A 20,981-nucleotide genomic window follows, 5' to 3' on the forward strand; every position below is an offset into this window, starting at 1 on the left:
TATATCTATGAATCACCAATGATATTCCTCAGTATTTTGGTTTAGAAATATACATCCTCCCAATAGTTGCCACACGAAGGAGGCCCCCGTAAAGAGAAGAGTCTCGGGATCTCGGTGCCTGACAAAATAGCCGTGCCTTTCTTTTTACGTCGATTTAAATTTTAAAATCCAAGTCACGATTCTTAATACTTGCTTATCGCGCGGAGATCAATACGGAAAAAATGACGCGTAAGTAGTTTTGTTCGACGAAATTTTCATACAGTTTGAAATTGTATTGTGTAAACATTGTCGGTTATACGGCCTCGAGAACAAAAAGAGAAGTAACTACAAAAAAAGAGATGGTGTCACCTTTTCATTCTAACCTGAGACATTAAAAAAATTTCTTTAAACGGATTTAATCGCCAAGCTTCTCTGTTTTTTATCTCTATCGAACTATCGAATGCAAAATATTTCCAATCTCATCTGAAAACTCATCGAATCTCTTTTTCTGCGATTTCTAAAAGTAGCATAGTTTTCCTCCAGTTCAGTGGTATCCAATGTACGTCAAACGATCGTTCTATTTTTTACTCCCTTCTTACAACTTCCAAGTGCTTCGCTATTTAGCTGTACCCTTTTTTTATCTCTGGCATTTTTGTTCAACAACGAAAGTTCATACCCTGAAATTTCTTGTATATTCAAAAATCTGAATTCTCGCGATAGCTCGTCATTGAATGTTTTTTTTCTACATAATCTACAGAAAACATGAAATATCCAAGCGATATACTTCGTTTACTCAATTTTGCTAAATAGCAAAAAAAGCTATCGGTTAAATAACCGATAGCCTTGTCAATGATAACAAGGATTGTTGCTGCGTATTATCAATTAAAATGTCTAGTCTGATGAGGAAATGAATTTGAATATAGGTGGAAACCAACGAGAACTTGCCCGTGCCAAGAACCAGAAAAAAAATCAGAAAAAAGCTGCCGGTGAACAAGAGAGCAACAAGGGCCTTACCCTGGAGCAGAGAAAGCAACGGTGAATTCAACCTTTGTCCATTTCACCAAAAATTATGAAGATTAAAGAAAGTTATCGCATTATCAATTATAGGACAAAATGTGTATCGCTAAGAGAAATTATTCTCATTTGATGAATATGGTAGATTAATTTGGAAGAATCTTTGTGAAAAATTTTTCACATTTTTTCCAGGGATGCGGAGAGAATGCGAGAGAAACAGCTGAAAAAGCAGGATGAGGAGAAAGTGTTGAATACAGGAGCAAGGTAATAGATGATCGACAAATTCATGACGAGTATCATTTGGATCGTCAACCGAGAGATATACGAATAAATAAAAGAATATATATGAATATCTAACGAATTCACTGCTAATCAAATGAATAAGAAATAGTGCACCAAAAAATCGTATTGTGTAGAAAAAAAATTAATTAAATACCGCACAAAAAAAGGAAAAAAAAACAGCCTTACGAATCGTTTTACAAGACGATGACTTGAAATACCATTAGTGCATGTAATGTATACACACACTTGCTCATCCTAATACAAGAATGATAGGAAATTTGTACAAAAGCGAGAATAAAAAAAAAAAAAAAAAAAAACCAATCTCGATGAATCTGTATTAATAAGTATTAAGTTAAACGAACGTTTAATAATCTCGTAAATAATTCAAGAATATTGATCCAATAATTGTGCGTTGTTGGAAAATATTGTAACCGAAAACAAACTTAGTTCTACTACTATGAAAGAGTACGTAAAAATTTGTTCAATTACATTTATACATTTTTAGACGAGATTACACCATTTGAGTTAATTATCATTATTTAAAAAAATGTACCTACGATGCATAAAGTGACGAAGAACGATCGAATAAGAAGAATCATCAAATAAACCTGTAAGTTTTGTCCTTTCTCCCATACGTGTTTTCTTTTCTCATTTCATTTTATTTTATTTTTTTTTATTGCACTTTCCCAAAAGAGGGCTCGGAATTGTTACACCTGTAATAAATCGAACGTGACATACAGTACGCGATGTTACGAGAGCATAAAAAACATTCCGCTGAGCGCACTAATAAAAATTATATCGAGTCTCGCTGATTTGGACGTGTGCGAAGAAAAACATTCAACGTATTCATTAATATTAATTGCGTTTAAAATTAAGCCTAATGATTTAGCCTCTCAGGGCCAAAACGTTTGTCGCTGTGCTTGATTTTTTATTTATTCTCTTGTTGCAAGTTGAAGAATATTTCTCGATTTATAGACATGAGCTAGAAACAAAGTGAAACATCTTCACTCGCGACGATTCACTCAAAATCTTTTTCAATTCCCCAAAGCACTCGTCATGTCCAACTACAATCAATTTCTATCTCGTATACAACGTTGTCCAAATAATGGCTTGAGTTCAAGTTTTTCAAACATCGTATACATTATAATGATAATATCGTATACTCCCCTCGATTCAATCGTAGAAGAGAAAAAAAATATGTTTCACCACGAGCCTCGATGAATATTATTGAAAAAAAAAAAAAAAAAAAAAAACTCGATTTGTGATATTTCCAAAGTTCGTTCAATTTTTTGTTATAACAAATGAATCGTGAAACGACTGAAATAATTATAATATATTATTATAAAAATGAATAAGATTTATAATTGTGCGAGATATTGGAGTCGATCGATGGACTTGAGAAATGATTTGTAGTGAAAATAATAAAAATGTTTGGTCAGTGGCTCGTGAATATTCGAGCGAGTGATAGAGCACCATTGTTATGATACATCATTTCTTTGCATCAATGGAATGTATCGTGAACGAGTTATTATCGTAGTTGGAGGAGAAAAAGAGAGTTTGTCGTGTAAAATAGAAAATGTGTTATAAAAATTGAAAGGGGAAAGGAAAACAATGAAAATATAATAAACTAAAGATTGAGCGAGCAAATGGTGCAAGTTTGAGGGATGCAATGAGCGTAATGATGACGATGACGATGATGATGATGATGATGATGATGATGATGCCAGTGGTGGCGGGGTGGATGAGAAGGAGAAGAGGAGGGGGGTATCTGCTGTTCGGTTGGTGGTACGTAAAGCCATCCCGGTCTGGTTGGATAAATTCCGCTTGACGATCCACCAATCTCGTTCGATGACGAAGACAAAGTTGCGATTGTTGAATTGGCATTTGTGTTGCCGCTGCTGCTGCTGTTGTCGTTGTTGTTGTTATTGCTGTTGCTGTTGTTGTTGCTATTCGTTGCTTGACGATTCGGGTTGTTCGAGTTCGAAGAAGCACCTCCGCCACCCTCCGCTCACATTACCTGAAGTATTTGACTAGCTTCGAAAGCCGTACCCGGCAAAAGTATAACCGGGCTACTGACGTGTCCGCTCTCGACGCAAATCATATTTGGAAATTCGTCGTCACCAAAATCAGGTATATCCCGTGCTTTTTCTTGCCACGGATTCCACACCACCGTGTCCGGAAAATTGTACTTCTGTACGCGCATCTTACGACCCGATACCACGTTCGTTATTATGTGCTCGGGTTGCGTGTTCTGATAAATTCGATCGGTCCATTCTCTCACCGTCACTACGTCCAAACCCTCTTGGAATATTTGATTATCTCGTGTCTGCAAACAATCACTCGTATTAAGTCGATGCATTATTCAAACAAACAATTAATTTAATGGCTATATTTAACCTCGAAATAATCTTACTGTTTAGAATTTGTATTTGGATTTGGATTTGGGAATCATTAACCCTTAGTGTGCATCTGGGGTCAGGTTGACCCCAAATTTTTAGTAGTAGAAGTAGGGAGCATAGCCAACTTCATAATCCAAAATAAATAAACTTTTCGGAACGGTTGCAAAGTGGACTATTTTTCCCTTAAAGCATAGACCCTTGTCTGTAAAACTCTGTAAGGATTTTTTTCAAAACTCAAAATTTAATTTTTTACGAGAGATTTAAGGCATAACTGGATGGATAGCTCGACCAAAAATTATATCTGATTGGAATTTCCGTACTTTGTGATGCAATAAAAATCTGAAAAAGTTCATCAACGTTTGGAAAGCTATGAACAACAATTATCAATAATAATATTGCCCAAAAGTTAATAACAAATTGTTTAAACAATTAATTATTCAATAATTTTGCGGTGACCTATTGTTTTTTTTTTTACGAATCAAATGTGTGTATTTTTCCGAATGCTCATGAATTTTTTCAGAATTTTCGTGGATTTTTGAAATTTCTTGAAAAAAATTTAAAAATATTTGAATTTTGGATATGTTTTAGAAGACATGTTTACCATCAGTTTTGAAAAGTCTCGAGGTTATTGGATCAAAAATGTACAAATAGTGCCACTTAAAAAATTTAAAAAAAGAAATTTAAAAAATCCACGAAAATTTTGAAAAAAATCATGAGCATTCAGAAAAATGCGCACATTCGATTCGTAAAAAAAAACAAGGATTTACAGTAAAATTGTTAAAAAATTATTTATTTAAACAATTTATTAATAACTTTTGGGCAATATTATTATTGATAATTGTAGTGCATAACTTTCCAAATGTTGCTGAATTTTTTCAAATTTTTATTGTATCACGAAGTACGGAAATTCCGATCAGGTACAATTTATCGGCTGGGCTATCCATTCAGTAATACCTTAACCGAAAAAGTGCTTTTTACGCGCACTATCCAACTTTGAGCACGTTTTTGAACAATGAAAAAAGATTTTTTTGGAAATCCGACTTTGCAGTCTTAAAGTTGGATCGATTCACTGCAAAAAGTGACTAAACCTTTTATTACGAAAAGCGCATAGTTACCGAGATATTCGATGTCAAAAATGACCCTGGGCTCAAAGTGACCCCATGTGCACGAAATGTCTCGCTGTCAAGGTGTGCACACTAAGGGTCAACTATAATCGCTTGCGAGCGAATGCTCACGGAGAAAGTTAATCGGCTAGTGAAAAAAATAGGAGCTCGATTATTACCTTATCGATAAAAGTACAACCATGAAGTCCTGTTATTTGACATCTCCGAACATCGGGTACTTTGAAATAGGTGTGCAACAAGAGATTGAAGCTGAAAGTGTGATCCTTGCTCGGATTGTAAACCCCTATGTTAAAGTGTAATTCTTTTTCACGCAATATTAATCGATAAGTTAATCTGAACGGGTAATTCCACATCGAGCGGGTGAACTCGCTGTCCATTATCGAGAATATTGCCTCGACGTCACCGCTAGGTAATCTTTCCGGTGACTTTTCGACGTTCCAACGTACTATACGAGCGAACCCGTGACCGGGACCAAAAGTCCATGGTCCGAACTGTGCTGTAACGAGATATACCCAACCAAATACAAATCGGACAATATTTATCTATTCGTTAACCTTTTTTTATAGTTTTCATTCGATAACTATTTTTACGTTATCGAATACAATTTCATGAAGAAGCATTTTTTTTTTTTTACTCACGGAAGACAAACGGAATTCCACCTCTAATGGCTTTTTTACCGTCGAAAACCGCTTGTTTACTGCAACAAATGAAAGAGAAAATAATTAATTATAATTAATAGTTTTGTGAAACAAGTATATATATATTTGATTCATTCGTTTTCTCTTGTTATTTGAGGCAACTTTTTTTTCTTTACTTCTTCGGTGAAACGCGAAGGTCACACTTCACGTACAATATCTAATTTACGGAGCTCGGGCTCGCGACTTCGAAGAATTTCACGCTACGCTTGACGAACCTATCAAGTACGCCCAGCGTTGTATTATCATCATTATTATTATTGTTGTTATTGTTATTGTTAGTTTGTGTGAATATATGTGTATATATTGCCAAGGGAAAATTTGATGGACATCGCAACCAGTCGAAATGCCGAGTCACCCGAGGGGCCCGAGGGTTAGACGAAAGAAGCGGCGGCGTGGCACTCTCAAGAAATTCCTGCTTTACTTTCAACGCCGCCCCTCAAACCGCCTTCGCCCTTTCCGACAAACTGCGGTATAACAAAATTTCCGTTGAAAAGCGACATCTCACGAATAGGAAACCGAAACTCTGCTCTCATATTGGACATGTTTCGATTAAAATTTCGATCGATAACGATTATAACGAAAGAAAAACCGTCCAAATATATATGTCTAGGAACGAATAAATTCTGCGTAAATTAACGCGGCTTGAAATGCGCGAGAGATCGTTGCTGCTGCGGTAAAGGAGCGCCTCCGCGGAGGAAAAAAAAACAACTAAACTGCGGACGTCCTGGAGTAGTACTAATCATAAATAATCGTAAGAAAGTGCGCGCTCGCGGCGACACGACGCGGATAAGAAAAGCAGCGACGAAACTTAATACTAAAAAGTTATAAGATTTAAAAAGGTGTTGGACGATTTTTCAAAGACTCGAAGAATATATATCTCTGAAGGCGATAGGTGCGCAGGAAAATACACGGCGATGCCTCAATCCTTCTTCGTATTCGCTGTATACGTCCCGTGGAGCATTACAGTGAAGTGCGCATGGCTGCTGTATAGCTGGAACATGCAGTAGCGCGGGATAAAAAGCGAGAGAGAGAGAGAGAGAGAGAGACAAAGAGAACAGGGAGCGCGAAGCTGACGCCGAGCAAAAACGTTCGCCGCTGTCTGGTGCGCTTTTTGTGGACATCACAGTTTCCAACCACTCAGGTTCTCTCGATGTTCCCTCTAGTCCCTGTAGCCGCAACTCTACTTTTTCCATCTCGTGTCCCTATATCGTTGTTTCATTCCGAACCAATGCATACATAGACATATGTATGTATACTTTTCGAGCGATGTTCCGAGTTCCGATACTTTCCCCCGCCGCGCGTTCCGCCCTACGGTCTCATTCTCGATTGCTGCTTCGCTCTTTTATTTACATTTATACAAATCGCGAGGCACTTGTCGTTTCAAAATATACAAGCTCCGTCTTTCTCCTTATTCTCTTTCTCATCGTCAGTATCGTATTCGGTTGAATCGTAAACGCCCGCGATACTAAAAGTTCCTCAGGGTTTCTCTCATACGATTCTCGATATTCGACGTTACATACGATCTGGCAGCTTGCGTAAGGATGCACGTTATCAATCACGATTCTACGCATGTTATGTGATCCTTGTATCGAAAAACGCCCGTGAACGCACCAGGATCGGAAGCCCCTAATTGTGGATACGGTATAGCTAGCGACCTGCTACGCTGACACCTGACACGATTATTATAATCGATAGGTGAACAGAGTTTGAAAAGTTTCTCATGGATTCGTGGTTGATGAATATTTTATTGTTTTCTATTGTAGTGTAGAGTGATAAAGTACTTCCCCCCTCCCTGGAATCGCATATTCGGCTCGAAAACGGTTAACCTCGAATACGTAATTGCTTTTATTTAATTTCGAAAGATCGAGAATCCGATGACGTGTCCTTTGATGAGCTTTTATTCTTGTGACAAAAACAATATCATTTCATTTGCAATACTTTATTAGGTCTCCGAATTGTGATGGGAATAATTGATAAATATCAGTCTGGAAAATCTATTTCTGCGTTTCCGTTAACAGTCTTTTTTCTTCTTTGTCGTGGAACTACTCAGCTGCTATTCGATCGGCCAACGTGTTTTTTTTCTCGCGTTGAACAACTAATTATACAGGAGTATAACAATCAAGTCGACTTCCGGTGTTAGGAAAAATGGTAGATTCCAAAAAAATTCTTCAAGCATAAAGATCAATGAAAAATTGAACATTCGATTGTTTCTCGTTCGCTGACTCGTATTTCAGTTTTGACGGATAGCACTGCTCGCGGCGGTCAAATAAAAATATTGATTTATTCTATTGGCGATCCACACTAGCGATGGAGGCGCTCGTGTCCCACGGAAAAATGGCACTATTGGAGTTTGGAGTGCAATTTTGACAGTTGTGCATGATTTAGCATTGGAAACATGGACCAGTCGTACTTAAGGTAGAAGTCGCGCGACAATCGATATTATGCGAATTCGTGATTTTATATAATTTTTACGTGATAAACTTTCATATGGCTAAAGGATTTAATAGGTTACCGAAAATTATATCAAGAAATTTACGATCAAAAATATAAATATAACACGGCATCTTATGAGAAACCCATCCCGCCAACATTATGATTGCAGAATTCATTTCCTTATCGATTAGACATAATTTATGTTAAAATTGCTCCCCATAGATTATATTATAAAGATTCCAAGAGAATCCAAGAGAGATTCGAAGAGAATTTTAAAAATAATCCCGATGAAAACTCAGAAAATGGCAGGAGATCGACTGCCATGAAGTGGCTCGATATACTTGGCAACGTTAAGGAAGATCTTGCGTTACTTGTGATTCAAAAAAGCAACTGAACTTTTTTGCTCTCTTGATGATCAAAAAAACGATTAAAATTTATTCTCGCAATTATTAAAATTTTGTGTAACTTATTTGTTAAGATTGATAAATTTTGAATATTATGATAGCGGTTAAAATACTTTCGTAGTAAAATCGTCAAGCAAAGTGTGACAACAGCCATCTTCTATTTACATGCGTATGCATATCTATATTTTAAACCAGCTGGCTCATGGGATTGTCGAAACATACGCTGTTTATGCCGTTATTACTCGTTAACCTCAAAAAGTGTTTTTTCTTTTTCCATTCCCAAGTTATTTTCAACGTTAACAAGGGTTCTTTAAGACATCATTGGTCTCTAAAAACATTCTACTTTCTTATTTTCGTTTTTGGCTCTTCAAAGTTGGAAGGATCCTATTACATTAAGGTGAAGGATCAGTCACCTAACCTCACCTCGAATTTTCGAAATGAAAATTCTCCGCTGTCGTTTGACTAATCAAAAAAAGGCTCTGTCACCGGACGCGGAAAGATGGCAAAAATACGCTGACAGGGGCTTTTTTTTATTGATCAAACCGTGTCGAAGATATTCAATTTCGAAAATTGCAGCTATCTCTCTCGCACTCACGGTGGCGAGATAGCGACTGCTCCATCACCTTAAATTCAAATCATCACACAGGGAGTGTACCTGTCATAAGGGCCTGCGTATAACCCTTCAAAAATGTGATTTTTGTTCATTGATTTCTCGATAACTAGACGGTAGATCCTCTAATAATTCCGGGAATAGACGCATGGTGTATATTTCTAGCATATTTCAAAATGTCAAGTCTTAAAGTTGGAATTTTCGATTTCCATTAGATTCGCGTTAACTTCCTTAAGAACGTATACATACATGTATACTTTTTGTGATAGCTGGCGAGTTTGGAGGCTAGGATATCTTTCGACTGTCAGGTGAGAAGAGAACCGACATATATATGTATATATTGAAAAACTGAGTCAAATAAGCAATCATAAGATATTTATAATCATAAATTATTAAATATGATCTTGTATAAATTTATACGAATACAGTTTAAATTGCCCTAAGATTTGTTCAATACAGAAAACCTTTCTTATAACCTATTTTATTTCGACGATTAATAAATAGTCATTGGACCATAGAGTCGGGCGACTCTTACCTTAAAACTTTGTCAAATTTATGAATACGTACATTTTTATTGCTGATAACTGCTTCAAAAACCATTAACATTACGTGATAGGTCGTCTGCTTTGCACTGAAACAGCAGTTCAAGAAAAATTCGCGAAGCATCGCATGCTCAGTGCGGATCCCCAATTGGAATCCCAGGCTTGCCAAATTTGTCGTTCGATAAATAAACTCGATCTCGATGCGAATACGACGCGCGTTGCGAGTACATCCACCGATATTGTCCACTGATCCATGACGCAGCCGTTTCATACGCTTATTTATATTTAAAAATGGCGCGAAAAGTAGAATAAATTAAAATTTTTAGAAACATAGTTTCGTACTCGATCATATACAAGTTAACATTTTTCGTCAATCTCGTTATTCATTAACAATCGGAATACATGTGTAAATGCTTCTAGAGAAAGGGGTTGCGCGTTATCATGGACACCCGTTATAGAATCTTTGAGCTAGCTCCTCTGCGTCCTCCAGCGAATCTCTTGCGCCTGGAGCCAAGGGTTTTTGCGAATTGCCGGGCTCCGCGAAGCAAACGAGCTCGAGCGGCGAACAAGGATAAGAGAGCAGCGAGGCGGGCGGAGAGGAGAGAAAAAGGAGTTAGGGAAGAGGGGGCAGGGGACAAGAGCAAGCACACGAAGGAACAGGCAAGGGTCGAAGCTTGAACCCCCTTTTTTCGCACTAGCTTTCTCTCTCTCAGCTTCTCTTCTGTGCTTCGCGCCCAGGCGAACCAACCCGCACAGCCCTTGGCTCGACTCATCGGTTCTCGAGCATTGCGCGCGGTTCGCGAAACTTTGTTTAACTAAGACTAGCAAGAAACGAACCTATTTATCTTCAATCTCTCTCTCTCTCTCTCCCTTTCTTTGACGTGACCAAGTACTGTTGCAATATCCATGCTACTAGTACAGGTGTGCACTCAAATACAATACGATTAAATAAAATGTGTATAAATACACAAATTTAATAATTTTATGCTTCATTCGGTAAACTCATTGGGTTACGAAAAATAATAAAAAAAAAGCAAAAGAAAAAAAAACGAATTAGACAACTGCAAAAATGACTGAAACTCGAATTGTCTTCTGGTAAATATTTTGAAAGATCGTATGATTGTTTCGACAATTGGCTGTACGTATTAATACAGGATGAAGAATAAAATGAGAATTAGAGTTAATTAGAGCCGATTTAAAGCTTGGAAGAGATTCCGTATTCGATATCACAATTAAACCGCGAGAAATAATGGAGTGGCTATGTGAAAAATTTGAATATCGCGGTTTGAAAAAATATTGGCAGACAAATTGCTGCAGAAATTCATCATTGTGAGTTCGCGCGGAAAGATGCGAGCCTTACGGGCATGAAACATCCCTCCAAATGAATGTTGAGCTTTTTTTTATGTGGATAATTCATTTAAACAATATTTCGTAGTGCAACGAACTGCCTTGTACTTTTTGGGTAATGCAAAAGAGTTAAGAAGAGGGTCGTTGACAGCGCGAAAATTGTGTGCGATCAAGATTCGCCCGGACGCACTCTCGCCGCACGACCTTCTCTCTTTTCCCTCTTGCGCATCATTCTCGAAGAATCTCCTCGTTCACGGCCCACTCTCGATCACCACGCTTGTCGACATTGTCTCATTCGCGAACACTCCTTTCTTTTCCCCCCTCCCGACTCGCCCTCTCCGACAAATCACCTCGTTATCGCGCTATGACAATAATCGTCCAAGAGTACTCTCGGCCGTTAACCAACCGAGGTAGGTAGAAAAGTGTATTTTTCGGCCTTTAATTTACTCGGATCGCGTGGGTTGCGAGCAAACAAAGAAGTGCAACGAAAACAGAAGCGAACGATTTTTTTTCTTTATTTTCCGTGAAATATCGTTCACAACTTACGCACAATTGAGTAGCTTATAGGATAATCAAGGGGTCCAATAAATTTCCCATTGGCCTTTTTATAGGAAACGAATCGCCAAGTGGTGTCACCGAGACCTACTAAATATTTTATAAAAATACACATGAACGAAGCAACTTGTTAATTTACAACGAATTTTGGGGCACGAGCCGTTCATCGGATCCGAAATACAATGACAGATTTTTCATTAATTAAACGAGACTAGATTGATTTTATTTACAATAACTATACGAAAGGCCTGCACCACGTTTATTTTAGCCTCAATTGCTGTTAAAAAGAAGAAGAAAAAACAAATATGGAAACCTACAAAAATAAGAAGGCCGACGACGAATCGACGTGACGCGAGTTACACAATTTCCGAGTGAAATAAGCTGGCCCCTTTTGACGCCTCGTACCATACAAGACTGAAGAGATTTTTATAAGAACGAGGCAACGTGAAGTTGATGCTCAGAGATTCTCGAGATTGAAAAATGCGTTCCGAGAGTGGTTTCGTCGCCCGTCGTACCATGTGAATTATTTTTCTGTCGGACTCTTTCCACGTGTATTCCACATGTGCGACAAGCGACGGGGCCAAGACCAAGAATTTCACAGATGGCGTTATACACGATCGCGAGGTAAGGACACGCGAAGAATTAAGAAGGGGCTAGGGACTAGGGATTCGAGCGGGAGGGGGGGGGGGGGGTTAGCTCTTCTTGTCGAGAGGGTCGAGAATTGGAAGTTGGAAGATCCTGTCGAAACGTTTGCTTCACCCGGTATAACGTTTGGAAAGAACCGAGAAAGAAAGCGAGATGGAAGGATGGAAGGGAGGAGGGAGGGAGACAGAGAGAGTGAGAGATGGAGTAAGCGGTAAGGGAGAACAAAGATGGAGCGAGAGCGTCGACTAATGATCCCCGGTGCTCGTGGTTTTTGCCGACATTCTACAGCATTCCCATTCAACTGGATTCTTTGCTCAGTTGATGCTCCGGCGTTGTGTGCTCGTCCGGTCGAATCGGAGTACTCGCTTCGGTGTGAGCAGCAACAATATCTCAGTTATTAATATTTACGATGATACGATGAAAGTAAAAATCAAGGGGAAACGATCGAAGCGTATGAAAGAAAGAATAATTGACGAACGGTTGGAAAAAAGGCTCGTGATGAAAAAAAAATCGATTGGAATCTACGAACGTTGCTGCGTCGATATTGAAAATCAACGATTCATCGCCGCGCATTTTTGAATACTTAATTACAATTATTTTCACCGAGATGAAGAAAAACAGTGACAGCTCGAAATGATGCATGTCGTCGTATAAAAGTATCATTGTAAATGAGGACGGTAGATTTGTCCGAACCGATTGTGCGGCGAGCGGCGTACGGCAAGCAATACGGACCAGAACCAGAGTACCAGCACCGTCCAGCGCGACCGTGGCTCGCGACCAAATGGAGGGGGTGACAAAAAGCTCTTTCTTCTGCTCCTGCTGGGACAATACAAAACGGGGCTATGGGGCTGGCATCATTAGTGCTGCCTCTCGCTCACTCCGATCTCGTACTTTTTCGTCGTATACACACATCTACCCTCTCCTTCCCCTTTCTCTCCCCCAACCGCTTCCTTTCTTTTTGCTTCCCGCCAGCTCCACTTCTCAACCGCGCGGCGGCGCACGATATTTTGCTCCCTCACTCACGTGACACATCGTATCGTATAGTAGCTGTGTTTCTACTTTCTGTACGCCTCATCGCTCTTTTATCCTCACGCTTATTCTCCCATCTCTTTCACTTCGTATTCTCTTTTCTTCCTAACTATTTATCAGTTGTACAAGTCCGGACAGTTTGGTCATACGCTCAAGTTGCAAGTTTTTTCTTAAGCACCCCTTTGTCCCCCGGGCGCAATATTTGAAACACGAAAATCACTCCGATTTCATTCCGATTAAACCCCGAAATTTTCTAGAAATATAAAAAAACAACACCGTTTAGGAACTCGGTCAATCGTTCGAGAAAAATAGTCTAAAAAGCTAGTACCCAATCATTTCAATCACCTTCAAATTTTAAATATGTTTGATGAAAACACACTTCAAAGGAAAGATTGCTTCGATTGTTAAAGAACCGCCGGACTGTACAAGAAGTATATAAAATATTTTTAATCAGGAGGAACGTTGTCGGATTCCGACTTGCGAAATATGTCCTCTCTTCCTTTTTTCTGTTTTACGTCCTCGATCTGCAACCTCAAAATCGGCTTTAACACGCACTCAAGAGGTTTAATTTTATTGGTAAATACATTAGGAGTCTGCAAAAAAAATCGATTTTTTTTTTCATGTGAAATCATGAATCTTATGGAATAGGGTATTTTACACCATGTAAAAAAATATATAAAAATACATGATTATGATAGATTTCGTAAAAAGTAAACGAGAAACGTCAATATTTATTCATAAAAATGCAATGTAAATTTTATAATTCAATTTTAAAAATCGTCTTTTTTCAACTGTTTTTCAAATGTCGAAAACGCCATCCGCCATATTGGATTCCAATGTGACGTCACTCCGATAGTAAACAATCTAGATACTTATTGTGCGCTCTGTGTTATTTTGAAATTTTACAAGTTATTATGCACGTTCGTGGACTTTTATCATTCATTTGATTAAAATTGCATTATGGAAAACGGTTTTGTGAAAGCAGATAGTACAAATCTACCAATGATAAATATGTTGATGGTGGCGATGAATCCACTATTTTTGTGGCATTTTTACACTTGTATTATTCCATTCAGGCACGAGACACCAATGATATACCACTATAACTCATTATTTTTACAAATCTTATTATTTGGTCTTTCGCAATTGTATTGTTTACTAACGGAGTGACGTCACAAACCGAAAAAACATGGCGGCTAGCGTTTCCGCGCGAAAATTGAAAATCATAAATAAAAAATAGTTTTCAAGACAGTTTTCGGTTTTATAAAATTGAAATAAAAATTCTACTGGTTTATTACGATCACAGGATTATTTTAAAACAGTTTTCAAAAAAAGGTGTAATACCCTATTTTGTCACTCTCAAAAACCTTTAAAGGCTGTCGCATAATGTATTTTTGTTTCTGCGTATTTAGCTGCAAATCATGACATTGAAAAACATGTGACTACGAATGACCATTCTTGTGGTGTGTCCAAAAGAACGGGTAAAAGTATTTTACATAAACAGTTTTGCAAAATTTTTTCGAATTTAAATTTTCCATTTGAAAGTCTGATATTTCAGCGCAGAAGGCTACTTTTGAAATTTGTTAGTTTTTCCATTTGTTATAAAGATTAGTAAAATATTTTGACTGAATTCTGATGGAAAATAAATGTAGGCTAATGAATGCGGAATCGCAAAAATTTTTAGTTTCAAGCTGTTTTAATTTCATTTCTTTTTTTTTATATTCGCAAAAATTACGAGACCGATTTTGGAAGTTTGATGAAAAATATTTGCGTTTTTGCATTAATTAGTTTTCGTTTTTTTCTAGAAGAATTCGATCAAAATATATTACTAATTTTTATAACGCATGAGGAAACCATAAAATTCCCAAATTTTAATTTCTGCAGTAAAATATCAGACTTTGAAATAAAGAATTCGAATTCGGCAAAATACAGCTTTATCTGGCATGTTGTCATTTTTGAACGCTGCCCTAGCAAGTTTTCGTGCATAATAAAATTATAAGGGAGAGCGGGGCAAAACGGGATACCCGAAAAATGTAGGAATTTTTTTTTTACTTTTTTCTCAATTTTTATATTTGTTCGAAAATGATCAAAAAATATATTTTTTCTAAAACATCATATTTTTTTTCAAATTTTCACTACTGTCTATGACAGTAATCGCAGATATAGGGGAACGTGGGGTAAAGTGAATACCATGAGCACAGCTAGATGTATCGGTTTACATATGTACTGCCAACTACTGGTGTCGTCAAAAATTGATTTTTCACGGTAATTTTTTATATTCTGTCAAAAAAAATTATGAAATAAAGTGGACTTTCCCTCGAGAAAGAAATCCTCTACGGACGAGTATGACTAGATGTCTCGACTGCACGGTGAAATTGAATGAAATTTGAATAATTTGAATTAAAAAAAAAAAAAAAAAAAATAAAAAAAAATAAATAGGGCAAAGTGAACTTTTTGAAAAGAATAGATTCTTTCCAGCGCACGCGCGCGTGTGTGTTATGGCACTGCAAAATTCAAACGCTTAGTATAACTCGAAAACGATTTGAGGTACAGGACTACCGTTTTGCACAGATGTTAATCTATACGAGTTCTTCATTCTCTGATAATTTTGTCAGAATTTGTAAAAAAAAATAGGAATTCTACGACGTTTTGAAATTTTCAAAAAAAGGATGTCGACGCTCTAACTTCCGAAAATTTCAAGATTTATTACTGATTTTTTTTTTTATAAATAGGAAGATTGGTATTGAATTTGGGAAATATCGGTTGAGCGGTTGAAATTTTACGATATTCGGAATTTTACGAAAATATGAGATTTTCGAAAAATCCGCTTTAATTCTTGGAAATTTTGTTAGATATTGCGTATAAGTCTGCACTTCCTCCATACTTTCCAGCAAAGTTGTCGAGATTATTTAATTTAAATGTAAATAGAGAAAACGATGAAAATTGAAAGTTGCAAATTGTTTTTTCTAATGGCTCGTCATTCAGTTTTTTTTGTGACAGTTTAAAAAAAGAAAGTGCTGATATTTTTGAAATTCGGAAAAGTTAAAAGTCGATAAATAAGTTAAAATTTTATGTAAAAAAAATTTAAAGTAAAGGTAAAAAAAAATGGTGGAAATTAAAAGTAACAAATTGCTTTCTCAAGCTTCTAGAACAATGTTGAAAGCTTCCTCTATGAGGAAGCCAAAATGAAAAATATATCATCTCATAGAGTAAGCTTTGAGCATCGTGCATCTTGACCATCTTGAGGAAGCAATTTGCAAATTTTTTAAATTAATAAATAAAAAAAAATATATTGAATGTTATTGAAAGTTCTTTGTTCCTTGACTTTTCATTTCAACAGAAGAAGAACGTCGTCACAGCCCGCATTATCATTATAATATTTTAACACATGAGTGCGTATTATGGAAACAAAGCTCATTCTGAGTACTGCTGAGGGTTACGTTCAAATTCTGGCTGTCATATCGGGCCGAATTAGCTGTTAGTTGGCAAGAAGAACATAGCTGAGAGAGCCGCTAAATTTTTTTTATTAGATGTTTTCTGTATTTTTAGCGAAGAACTCTAGTCGAAATCGATCGAAGATTGGATTCGTTGCACGTCATGTAAAAAGTGGACCCTCGCCTAGTGCGCAAGTGTCGATAATGACGATGATGATGATGATGTTCGTTGTCGATGCAATTAATATCAAATTCATACGAATGAAACAAACATCTCAGTTTCTTAAACCTTAAAGACACATCCTGAGTTTGAAAAAAAATTTTGAAAACTTATATTATCTCCTACTTTTGGCAAGTCTCCTTTGCCCCAAAATGTTTAATTTCAGAAAAATCCACTTTGTCTCGAGTGGACACTTAGCCCCAGCTCCCCTATTTTGGGGGACCATCATCCGTGGTCGCACCTGCACACAAATCATGTGAATGAAGAATACAAACTTTTAAAAAATAAAAACGCACCCAAGATGCATTGAATGAAAATTATTAAAAAAAAAAAAAATTTTATAAATTATTGAGGGAAATTGTTCCGGAATTTTTTTTTTTATTTGAAAAAATTTCAGTACATTTCTTGGTTTTTGGGAGTAAAAAATAGACGGAGCTTTTCAAACTCTTGAAAAGTTCAATATTTCTTTAGATATCTCGTTTTGCCCCGCTCCCCCCTATATCTCTATGAAAAATACATGAGAATTGAAATCCAATCGCTTCAGAGAACGCAAAAATATTTGTTGTAACGTGTAATTATGAAAAACTATATTTTTGCAAAGTACATTCACCCCTTCTCTTGGAAGAACGACAAAAATTGCCATTTGTAGCCACACGTTTTTTAATCCTAAAATTTATAGCTAAATATACAGAAAAAAAAGAAATAAATTATGCGAGGTAGCCTTTAAATTTTCTCGAGACTAACGACAAAATTTTATAAGATTCACAATTCCATGCGGAACACTAACACTTTCTACTTTTAAAAGCAAAAAAAATTTCCTTCCCGATTTTTGCGAAAAAACAAGAAAATATCGAAAAGTGGCTTGAGCACTATCTAAAATTTCTTTTTAAATCTGGAATTTTGGAAAAATTACTTTTTTTTTTATACACCAACGATTGTCGTTGGAGCTCCAAGAGCTCCTAATGCAGTACATCATCCTTCTAACCTTCGTTATTCTTCTTCACGTACGCGTGTTAGGTTCGTTCGTTCCATTATTTTCGCTAATACTGCTGGTCAAATGATGACTCGAATTTTGGCTATTTCCAAGACACAATCCTCAAGTACTGGGTGAAGCGTATAGTAAAAAATATCTCAATGCAAATCCTTTTCGTACGTATAAAAAAGAGAGAGAGACCGGGGGGGGGGGGGGAGGGGGCATGCAAGAATGATCCTTAATCATCGGTGAGGGGAGAAAATCTACTTCGCCCATCGTCCTATATATTTTTCTTCGGGAGCGGGCAGATACACGTACGTACACATATACAACGACGGAAGATAAATCGTGTTGGCGGATTGTTTGAGCTTGCGGGCCCTTCCCTCTTCCATCTGTGCGTCGCATACCCCTTTACCGAATATCTAAACTCTGTCGCTCACTATTTCACGATCTCTTTATCTTCGTCTCATTCGTATCTCGTCCTAACCGTTTTATGTTTGATGTCAGGGTCATAAAATATATTACAATTAATCTTGTCCGTTTAAAAAAAAAAAAAAATTCATTACGTCGCGTACGATCGTATACGAGTTTTCGTAAACTTTCGAAAGCAGATCGCTCTGTTTATTTCCAACACATATCCACGATACCGCGGTATCGCAGAAAGAGGGGTCGGATTTAAATTTTGCCGCCATATTTCGATTATCGAGGACTCGAGGAGTGAAAGAAAGTTACTGCGTGCGAAAGAACGAGGGTTGCGCGATATATAAATACACGTGCGTATATAATTTACGAAAAAGTATACACAGAGATTGTGCAGAAAACCCCGGCGTGCGGTTTGTGACCTCGTATAGTATATATACAAATTATATCTATAGATATATACACAGCAACATATAGTGTATAATATAGCATAGTTTAGTACAGTACGATGGTCCATGGCGGCGGCGCCCCTGTTCCATCCGTTAGTTTTTTCAACGTCTGCTCCGCGAGCGCCACGCCATCTCACTCACTCTTTAACTCGCGGTTCAAAGCGATATCTACCGGTGCATATATATACACATACACACATACCGGCGTTTTGCCACGGCTGATGATGAGCTCTTCTCCTTCGCCCCCCCCCCCCCTCCTGCCGGTCCCTTATTATATACGCGATATATAAAAACCACGTATGTAACCCGTTACGGCCCTATGCTTGTTATTATTGTATATGCCATATCCATATGCGATGGATATTGCATATATGCATTTACTCTTGATGCAGACATCCACATATGTATCATACACATGTATGGACAAATTTTGGATCTTTTGATACATCGCTACTGCGATGAGTTTAGATTAGGAAAAAAGGTACAAGTTTTATTTTGTGTGACAAGAGGTTCAATGAGAATCGGCCATTTTCACCTTTCTCAAAAATAATAATGATGGAATAAGCGGTTAATTTCCGTTCTACTGGTGTCATACCTATTTCACATACGTCGTAATAATCATTGGAGAAATAATGAAGACGCAGACTTTTCCGCTGTGTACAATGATGTTGGGAACTAATTATAATGTTTTGTAGGCTCGTGCATGTAAATGCACGAGGGGAAAAGTATGATGTAAATGTGTTTATGTAAACATTATGTCCGAGCGCGCAAAACCCTTTGCATCAAGTTTTTCGATCACTTTTTTTATATTCCTCATTATACTATAAGCCGACAACAAGAAGAAGCCTTTGAATTTTTATGTAACGATATGCAACGCGGCAATGACGAGAGAAAATAGACGCGTTTTTCGAAAGATGGTGCATTTTAAAATAGACAAAAAACTTTACGAGATAACTATTTTTGTACCGTCATAGTATGTACCGATTGCAGCTATTTACCAAGTATTGCATCGTGCATTTTGTACACAATGAGATTGTCATTATAAATACATATATGTATTGTGAATTACCATATACGATTGTATATGCGATCGCAAAATCACCTCGCACTTTATTTTCCGGCTTCGATTGCACAACCGCGAGATCATACGAACTCTCGACCTTACAACCTTCATTCGCAATGGTAATACTACCCTCCTCCGCCCCCCACTTTTTTTCGACTATACGAGAGTCGTAAACTCATGACAAACATTTCGTTCTTCATGACACACGAATAATCACGAGTAATATCGGCGGTAGAGTATTTATTTCAGCTTAGTCAAAAATTGGTACTCACCTAACGAACAGCTGTTCTTGGTTGTTCACTCTCCAAGACACCACCGTGGCTCCTGAAATATTGATTGAGAAATAAAAGATTATTAAGATCTATAAACTTTCGTCAATTCACTTATGTCGAAATAAATGATAATGCATCGAGACATGACTCCCAGTTGCAACAATTTTATCGCGAGTTTAACGAGTCTTTCCAAATGACGTATGCATACTCAAAAAACTTCAAAACATCGATTGATCAATCTTATGTTGTTTTATCAATGACTCAAGTCAATTGCCTTTTTTCGCCAGCGATACAACAAATATACAAATGTTTAGTGTCACTACATAAAAAGAACGTCATTGGCGTAAGAATTTCATGTATAAGAAAAACGTCGTTGAACCCGCGCGTGTTTACGATCCCGCGAAAAAGTCATATGCTATCAAAACGCTTGTGTATGAAAAAAGAAAAAAATTAAAAAAAAAACTTTCGACAACCGCTCTCGAAACACTCGTGAAAAATGCGTTTCCCAAAAATTTTATTCCTTAACGCGAATAAGTAAGGCGCGTGTATCACGGACAGATAAAAATAATAATAAACTAACACACCGTGCAAATTGATAGTGCAGGTGGTATTGTTGCCTCTGTCGAGCACGACAACGCTTGTAGCCACTGCCATGTTTGAAGCGTGAATGCGAGCGAATTCGGCGAACGAGTCGCTTGCCGGCTTGCGAAGCATCTCGGCAACCCCTCTCCGACGTCAACGTGTTCTCTTAGTAACTGCGGAATCCTACCGCAAGGGGGTTTTCATTACTATACGCGCGTTTTTCGTATAGGTGGTAATCTACACGTTCTCCCGTAGCGCAGACAGGATGCTTAGGCAGTCGATAAAGGAGATCCCTACTCTCAACGTAGCGATCAAAAATATAGGGATCGCGCTTCGCATTTTGTTTTGGTACGGTCGCAACAAACCCATCAGAGTAGGGCAGTAGGGCTATCTTTCGAACAGAGATTTCGAGGAAACCGAGCATGTTGGAGCGTCGTCGCGGCGGCGCTTGTTTGTTTGTATGTAGTATATAGTAACTGAAATGGAATTAATGTCTCTAGACCGTTG

The 20,981-nt window shown here is 37.5% G+C and overlaps 1 protein-coding gene across 1 annotated transcript; it reads right to left on the reverse strand.

The window, feature by feature from the left end:
• Positions 1-1,913: 1,913 nt before the first annotated feature.
• LOC122413723 (glucose-6-phosphate 1-epimerase) lies at positions 1,914-20,627 on the reverse strand. The gene is made up of 5 exons (XM_043424273.1): positions 20,477-20,627; positions 19,893-19,944; positions 5,437-5,495; positions 4,957-5,294; positions 1,914-3,601 (listed from the first exon to the last, which is right to left on the reverse strand). The coding sequence occupies exons 1-5, from the start codon at positions 20,604-20,606 to the stop codon at positions 3,284-3,286; spliced, it is 897 nt and encodes a 298-aa protein (XP_043280208.1). The 5' UTR covers positions 20,607-20,627; the 3' UTR covers positions 1,914-3,283.
• Between the last annotated feature and the right edge of the window lie 354 nt (positions 20,628-20,981).

Source organism: Venturia canescens, chromosome 7 (genome assembly GCF_019457755.1).
Source record: "Venturia canescens isolate UGA chromosome 7, ASM1945775v1, whole genome shotgun sequence".
Classification (NCBI taxonomy): domain Eukaryota; kingdom Metazoa; phylum Arthropoda; class Insecta; order Hymenoptera; family Ichneumonidae; genus Venturia; species Venturia canescens.